Consider the following 8,772-nt stretch of genomic DNA (forward strand, 5'->3'; position numbering starts at 1 on the left):
AAACAAACTTTTCTTTCACTCATGTTTAGTTTTTGGCTGAAACCATTTATTATCAATCAACTATTTACTCTTTTTAAATCCTAATGTCAACAGTAACTACCCAAATGACCCTGATCAAAAGTTTACATACCCTGGTGATTTTGGCCTGATAACATGCGCACAAGTTGACACAGGGGTTTGAATGGCTATTAAAGGTAACCATCCTCACCTGTGATCTGTTTGCTTGTAATTCGTGTGTGTGTGTGTATAAAAGATCAGTGAGTTTCTGGACTCCTGAGAGACCCTTGTATTTTTAATCCAGTGCTGCGCTATCATTTCTGGATTCTGAGTCATGGGGAAAGCAAAAGGATTGTCAAAGGATCTGCGGGAAAAGGTAGTTGAACTGTATAAAACATAAAAAGGATATAAAATATATCCAAGGGACAGAGAATGCCAATCAGCAGTGTTCAAACTCTAATCAAGTAGTGGAAAATTAGGGGTTCTGTTGAAACCAAATCATGGTCATGTAGACCAACTAAAATTTCAATAAATGTATCAAATACTGAAGGAACATTTGCATTCATCATCCAGGAAGCTGTGCATGGGACATACTTGGACATTCCAACATGACAATGATCCAAAACACAAAGCCAAGTCGGCCTGTCATTGGCTATAGCAGAATAAAGTGAAGGTTCTGGAGTGGCCATCTCAGTCTCCTGACCTCAATATCATTGAGCCACTCTGGGGAGGTCTCAAACGTGCAGTTCATGCAAAACTGCCCAAGCATTTACAGGAGCTGGAGGCTTTTTGCCAAGAGGAATAGGCAGCTTTACCATCTGAGACGATAAAGAGCCTCATCCACAAATACCACAAAAAGACTTCAAACTGTCATTGATGTTAAAGGGGGCAATACACAGTATTAAGAACTGGGGTATGTAAACTTTTGACCAGGATAATTTGAGTAGTTTCTGTAGTAATTATGATTTAAAGCAGGGATCTCAAATTGGCGGCCCGCCAGCTGTTGCAAAACTACGAGTCCCATCATGCCTCTGCCTGTGGGAGTCATGCTTGTAGCTGTCAGCCTTACAATGCTTCATGGGACTTGTATTTTTGCAACAGCTGGAGGGCCACCAGTTTGAGACCCCTGATATATAGAGTAAACACAGTTGATAATAAATGGCTTCAGGCAAACACTAACCATGTGTGAAAAAAGTTTATCATTTATATTTTCTGAAAAAAGGCCAATGAACCATAAATTCTGCCAGGGTATGTAAACTTATGCGCACAACTGTATGCCTATAGCTATTGTAATATCCATAAACTGACCTTTTTATCCCGCGCTTTCTGCGGGCACCTCTAGCTTTAGGAAATGTTACTGTAATAGATGGAGTGCATTTGGTATCACTGCCTGGCATAGGAGCCAGCATTATAGAAGGAAGCATTGGCTTATGTGGCTCCTGTTCCCTCTACAGCCACTTGCTTTCTCCAGTGTTAGCTCCATCCATAGATCTACACTAATGCTCTAGAATGGTGGGTCTGCACTCTGTGATCTGGGCTTGCTGACATACCATTCCAGAGCAGGAGGTTCAGGGTCCCATGTTTACTGCTTTGTTTAATAAGAAATTTCTATCAATCTGTTGCTTTCAGTATTACTGTAACCATCAGCATCTTGTTGATGACGTTGTGTTTTGTCCATAGCCTGGTCCTGACTGCATGTACACACCTCTTCTGGCTGCCAGCCGCTTTATCTTCGTACCTCTCTTCATGTTCTGTAACATTGATGATCGTCAGTATCTTACTACCTTCTTCTACAATGATGCTTGGTTTATCATCTTCATGATCCTCTTTTCTATCAGCAATGGATACTTTGTATCCCTACCCATGTGCTTGGCTCCCAAGTAAGTAAAGTGTTTTCTATAATAATGGTAAATTTGTTGTTGTGTTTTTTTTTTCTCCCTCACACAGGGTGTACTAAAGCATACACCCACGTAGGGCCGTGTTTACCTGCATAGGGGTTCACAGGTGTCAGTGTTTCCCTGTGGAGGCAGCCTTTTTGATGTCAGTTGGGATGCAGCAGTTGAACACACTGCTTCCAGTTTGGCATCCGTGTGGGTGCGCAGCCCTGAACACTCAGGGAGTACGACATACGCCTGTGGATCTGACTTTGCCCTGTGACTTGAAGTCCGACATCATCCGACTTCAATGAACGGGGATCTGACTTTTATCCTGACAATACCAGGCACTTTGTGTCTGGTATGAATCTTTAGAGGAAACTCCACAACAAATTGAAAAACAAACGGCATGTGTTTCCCCCTCCAAGACCAAGCACTTCGGTCTAGTATGGATTTTAAGGGGAACCCCCATGCCATAAAACAGCATGGCGCCCCCCCCCCCCCCCACCCACCCATAATCCATACCAAACCCTTATCCCAGCACGCAGCCCGGCAGGTCAAGAAAAGGGGTGGGGGACAAGTGAGCGTCACCCCTCCTGAACTATACCAGGTCAGATGCCCTCAACATGGGGGGGGGGGGGGGTTTGGGGCGGGGGGGCCCTGCGCCAGGCTTATCGGAATCTGGACGTCCCTTTAACCACTTAAGCCTCGGACCATTTGACTGGCAAATAACCAAAGCACTTTTTGCTATTCGGCACTGCGTCGCTTTAACTGACAATTGTGCAGTCGTGCGACGTGGCTCGGATAAGGGTCTAATATGCATTTGGGGGGGTCCCCTTTAAATCTATGCAAGGCCAAAGGGTCTGGTATGCTCTTGGAGGGGGGAACCCCATTTTGTGTGTGTTTTTTTGTTTTGTTTTGTTTTTCCAGAGCACAAGTCGCATGCCAAAGTGTCAAAGTTGGATCAGTTAAAACGGTGATCTGACTTCAGTGATATTCAATGGGCTGAAGTGGGATCAAAGACGGACCAAAGTAGTGCAGGGAGCATTTTCAAAGTTGGACTGACTTGTGTCAGACCAGTTAAGACGGCTCCCATAGGAAAACATTGACTTGCACACATAATGCGTCATGAGCTCCCAAAGTCGGAGCGTTTGTCGTACCAGTGTGAAACCAGCCACAGTGTGCATTCTGGGACACCCACAAATTGAGAAGCTGCTGTCCCAATTGACATCACAGTGGCTGCCTGCGTGGAACACCTGTGCAATCTTGTGCAGGTAAGCCCTACCCTGCACAGGCATATGCTTCACTTGAATGAGGCCTGTTAGAGACATTAAAGCATTAGCTGTGGGGGTTTTTTTTGTCTTTTTAATATTCTATTGCTGAATTTCTCTACAACCCTGTTAAACTATATTGATGTAGCTCAGTGTTCCTAATTGACCTAACCTGCAACTTTTTTTTTTTTTTATCTGTTCTAGGAAAGTATTGCCACATGAGAGCGAGACCACCGGTGCTCTCATGACATTTTTCCTTGCTTTGGGACTTTCACTTGGAGCAGGTTTATCCTTTGGCTTCAAAGAACTTTTATAAAAGGGTGATGAGCTGATGCTGCGGGCCTGTGTTTACCAGTCTGCACTCCTATTATCCAGAGTATTCTGCTGGGTTTCTATTCCACCTCTTCTACTTCATATAGTCAAGAGCCACCAGCTGAAACTACTGATGATATTCACATATTTTATTGTTTACTTGGTTAAGCTGCCTTTTTTATTTTTGCTTTTATATGCTTGTAATTTAACTGTAAAAAATGCATTGTTTTTATACATGTATAGCATAGAACAGCTTGTATCATATTTAGGACTTAAGTATTTAAACTAAGGATCTTTTTACAAATAGGACTTGTGAATATAGGAACTACATTTATCAAATATGGCATATCATATTGGCACATATGTTTACACATGCTCTTGTCCATAGAGTACAATAGATTTGATTTTACATGCAAAAATGGCAGAAAATATAGTTAGTTGTAAGTGGCTGTATTTTAGCTTTGTTCAGTATAAACACACACTCCCACTCTAAATCAAGACAATCCCAGAGAGGCAGGCCTAGGCTGGAACACTATGTAGATAGTTGATAATAAAGTAAAATTAGGCAATTTTGGTAAGAAAAGCCAGAATATATTGCTGTCTATGTCCACTAGAAAAGGAAGCAAGAGGAAATTCCTCTTAACAGATATAATACAGCAATGTAATCCACCTTCTTTTAGTTTTAGTTTTTTTTTATACGGATCACATTCTTTTAGTTATGTGGGAAATTTATAGTATCTCGATTGCAATGGGTGTCACCATTTATAAGATTCCCCCTCCCTAACACAGGAAGTGAAATAAAATATATGCAAAGAAAAAATATAACTATTTCCCACACTCTCCAAAACAAACAAATACACTTTAACTATGCTAATTGTCCTTTTATTGTAGGGTTCTTTTGGAATTTATTTTGGTTCCAGATTTTACCTTAAAACTTAAAGTGGTTGTAAACCCTTACAAACCACTTTGACCTACAGGTAAGCCTAGATTTAAGGCTTACCTGTAGGTCCAAGAAATATCTCCTAAACCTATACGGTTTAGGAGATATTTGCCCGAAGACAGGCACCACGGCATTTCCAACAACGGAGCTTCCGCGCGTGTCGGCTCCCGTGCGCATGCGCGGGAGTGACGGCTTCGCCGAATGACAGCGGCGGAGTTGCGAGACCCCACCGAGAAGATGGACGCTCTGGACTACAGGGGACAGCGGTGACTTCGCTGGCTCCTGTGTCAGGTAAGTGACACATAATGGGCTACTATGCGATGCATAGTAGTCCATTATGCTTTGTCTTTGCAGGGAATGAAAGAGGAAGTAAACTCATCAGGGTTTACTTCCTCTTTAAGTGTGGTCTATTGGGACCTGACTATAACAAAAATTGTTTTCTTATTTTTAGTCTGGCATTTTAATCCTGTCTTTTTAACATGGGGAGTTTGGAGAGTGGGCACACTTCCTTCCAGGCATCTAAACGTTTCCCACACAGATTTCTATATTGACTAAAATTCCCTGTCATGTCATTCAAGTATGAATGATCACAACATATTGAACAATATAACCCAGTTCTGCAGTCGAGTTCAATCAAAAGCTCACTAACTTAAACAAATGAAGGTTTTATTGTTTGCAATTTTATATCAAATGATACATGTGTGGCCATCAGTAGATATAACCCCCTTTTTTTTTTTTTTCTTTTTTTTTTTCTTTTTTTTTTTTTGGCTGAACAATCTACACAGTGGCATTGGATATACAGGTATATGCAGTAGAGAGGAATCATTTTGTTATTTTATTTGTAGAATATTCTTAGGGAAGAATTTTATGTATTTTTTGCTACAGTGCATTTCGGTATTTGGTCTATTCTAAAAGCATATTCACATTCCATTCTCCTAAGTCTATCTAGTAAGATGTTGGATCAGCCCACACTGTAAACGTTTGGTTTTGTGTGGTCTATACACTATGGTTCTTTGGTTTGCATAGGTAATGAAATTTCTAGTCACTTTCAGTAATATGGTAGTGTAAGTTAGATTTGTATAGGTCAATTTATGCAGACCCGTACTGTACTCTGAGAGTGCTAGAGGCTATAAGAATTCAGTTGAAAAGTACAAGCTAACCTTCACAGAAATCTGTTAACTAAAGGTAGCACATTATAATAGACCTGCTGGCTTTAGTTATTTCGGAGTAGCTGACTCAGAGAAGGGTATGCATGCCTGCAGATTCAGAAGTCTAGAAAATTTGTAAAAAGGATAGTAATGGTAGTCTTCATGGTTTTCTGATGATAGGCTTTCTAGTCAAAACAGAATACAGTTTGGCCTGCGATGGTCTTGCACCTTGGCCAATCCAATAGAATCTTCTAATGGCCTGCCAGGCATGTGCTCCATATTGTTGTTCTCTAGCATTAAAGATTAAAATAAATCATCAATCTTTAAAGCATAGGCTATAAAATGGCCATCATGGGTTGTTTGGCTATATATAAAAAAAGAATGTTAACCACAGATTCTCCTTTAATAATAAAAGTTTTTTAGTTGTGCTGCATTTTAGCATTGGAAAACAAAATTATTTCCTGTGGGCAAATGCCTATCTTTAAAGCTGTTCTCCATACAGTTCTAACAAAACTGTATTTTATGCAGTTTATTCATTAATTTGAATGAATTTCTAAACTAATGTAAATTCCTGAATCTACATTGATATTAGCTCAGTGTCATCTCCTGTACAGCAGCACTAACTAGGAGAGAGGGTTAATACCCTAAGGAATATGCTGACTGAAGGGGAGTAAAAACCTCATTAGGGCTGCTACTCCTGTTTTTTTTTTTTTTTTTTTTTATTGTCCTTTATCTGTTTGCCTTGAATTCATTTTCTGTAACTCTTGTAATTTAGACACCCCTGCCAAAGGTACAGCTGGGTCAATGACCATACTTTTCTCTGCTGCTGTTATGCAATACAACTCTGCTACAATATGCCCCCCAAGCTATGAAAGGACAAAGAAGCAGCTTTTTTTTTTATTATTCTGCATAAGTGAACATTCGAAATGATGAAATGTCTGCTGAAATGATGCATGTTGCCGCAAAGAAAAAACATGCATTGAAGTTGTGGGCATATTCTTGTCTGTAATAACAGTATTAATTTCTTCTTCCTGTGTGTTTTTAAATACACATACGGAATTTAATGTTTTTTTTTGTTCATTTTGACATTAGAAATATTCTATTACATCCATTATGTAGCTGCAGGTAAACAGCGGGGTTGATTTACTAAGAGTGCAAAATCTGGTGCAGCTCTGCATTGAAACCAATTGTCTTCCAAGTTTTATTGTCAAAGCTGAAGTTAGAAGCTGATTGGCTACCACGCAGAGCTACACCAGATTTTGCACTCTCCAGTGTTAGTAAATCAACCCCAGTAAGTTCACAGCATGAAATAAACTATGGAGATTGTAGTTTGGAGTTGGCAATATGGCACAAAATGGTATTTTATTTATTTAAGTAGTATTTATTTATTTTTAAACATATGGACACAGGCAGGAACCAGACTTTTTTTTAAACAAACCTAGCATACATAGGGGGTTATTTACGAAAAGGCAAATCCACTTTGCTCTGAAAGTGCACTTGGAAGTGCAGTCGCTGTAAATCTAAGGGGTAAATCTGAAATGAGTGGAAGCACTGCTGATTTTATCATCCAATCATGTGCAAGCTAAAATGCTGTTTTTTTATTTTCCTTACATGTCCCCCTCGGATCTACAGCGACTGCACTTCCAAGTGCAAAGTGGATTTTCCTTTAGTAAATAACCCCCATAGTGTCATTAAGGTAATTTCATGGCATCTTTAATATCTCGGGTTCAAAAGATCTTACTTTATTTTCAGAAGATCTGTTTGATCCATATGTAGGATCAGTTTTTAGCACATTTTGCTGTTTAGTTCTAAATTCAAATCTGTGCTTTGACATGGGTTCGCAATTGGCTTAGAGATGAGATCTAATATTTCTGAAATTGCTTATATTTCTCTTGTACATTATCAATAATAGTTACTGTTAAATGGTCAAAACTGGAAGTAAATGCAATTTAGCATTTTGGCAACTTATTTTTATATGAATAAAACATTTTTACAGTAAATTAATAGTTTCATAATTCATCACTGAAATCATGGAAATATGCTGGTACTAAACTATTTAACTGAAAGGTGTAAGGTGCGCCCCTCCTTGATTAGCTCGAGCTGGACTTTAGTGGTCACTGGAAAGCCATCTCAGTCGATTGGGTAAATCAGACAACCATACGCATTGAATGGATTATCATGAATAAGAGTTCTTTATTTCCTGTATACCACTTTTATGTGTTTCAGACATTGCATAAAGACAGAGGGAAGGCCTCTTGTCAGCCAATCAAAATTATACAAGACACAATGGCCTTTTGAATGACCAATCGTATACATCCACATTTATGTTCGTCATACATTAAGCAGAATTTTTTAGGGGAATTTTTGATAAGAAAAAGTCCCCAGACATATATATAAAAATGTTTTCATGACCTTAAGCTGTCTATCATAATTTGAACATAAAACCACAATATTTCATTTCGCCCTACAATGTTCTAAGTCTGTAAAACAAATGCCAGCTGCGACCACAAGCGTGTCCTGTTTTCTGAGCGATTTTGCACTTCAGAAGAAACTTGCAAAAGCACTGCAGGTGAAGCTATTTACTTTATAAAATATATATATATATATATATATATATCAAATATGTATATATTTTTGCAAGCAGTTTCTAGTATAATAAGATGAGTATAAACTTAAAGGGTGACTCTCAGTACCACTTATGTTCTGAGTAGAACATAGCCATGGCTGTGTCTGAAGCGGAAGGTTTGATTTTGGTAATTCTACCCATCAGACAAAATACAATCTTAATGGTGACATAAATTGCAACTCCTAGGATGAGTATCATGATGAGGATCATTCCTGCTTTCTTAAAGAAGTTCATGATACTATCCCAGAATGAATCAAACCATCCCCCACTCCAGAGAATGGATTCCAGGAGTCTCCCAGACGCCTTATTTGGTCCTGTAATTTTGCCCTTTCATCATTGTGTCCCTTTATATGTTGCTAACAATATGATTGCTGCTATGTTGCATGACCCATCTTTCCTTTGGATATGATACCCAGTAACTGCTGCAGCTTGTGCTTTGGACATCTTATGATCACTCAGCATGGATAAATATGGCCTGTTCCCATGAATGCAGCCCTGTCCTTTACTTTGACACCAACATCCTCCCCCACCCCGCATTAAGAACTTATCCAACACCCAAAGACTGAGAGCAGGAATACCATGGTGGTTATGATAATTGAAAGAC

General features: G+C 39.4%; 1 protein-coding gene across 5 annotated transcripts in view; it reads left to right on the forward strand.

Moving 5' to 3' along the window:
* SLC29A2 (solute carrier family 29 member 2) overlaps positions 1–7,542 on the forward strand; it is an 82,640-nt gene extending 75,098 nt beyond the window's left edge. For 4 of the 5 annotated variants that reach the window (XM_077456228.1, XM_077456214.1, XM_077456222.1 and 1 more), the window contains exons 12-13: positions 1,678–1,877; positions 3,347–7,542. In XM_077456228.1, coding sequence (XP_077312354.1) covers positions 1,678–1,877; positions 3,347–3,458 — 312 coding nt within the window. In that variant the 3' untranslated portion in view covers positions 3,459–7,542. The remainder of the gene's footprint in view (positions 1–1,677; positions 1,878–3,346) is intronic. The other variant, XR_013263088.1, reaches the window with a different exon arrangement.
* Positions 7,543–8,772: the final 1,230 nt, after the last annotated feature.

Source organism: Lithobates pipiens, unplaced genomic scaffold (genome assembly GCF_037356315.1).
Source record: "Lithobates pipiens isolate NorthernLeopardFrog02 unplaced genomic scaffold, aLitPip1_a1.2 Scaffold_10, whole genome shotgun sequence".
NCBI classification, from domain to species: Eukaryota; Metazoa; Chordata; class Amphibia; order Anura; family Ranidae; genus Lithobates; species Lithobates pipiens.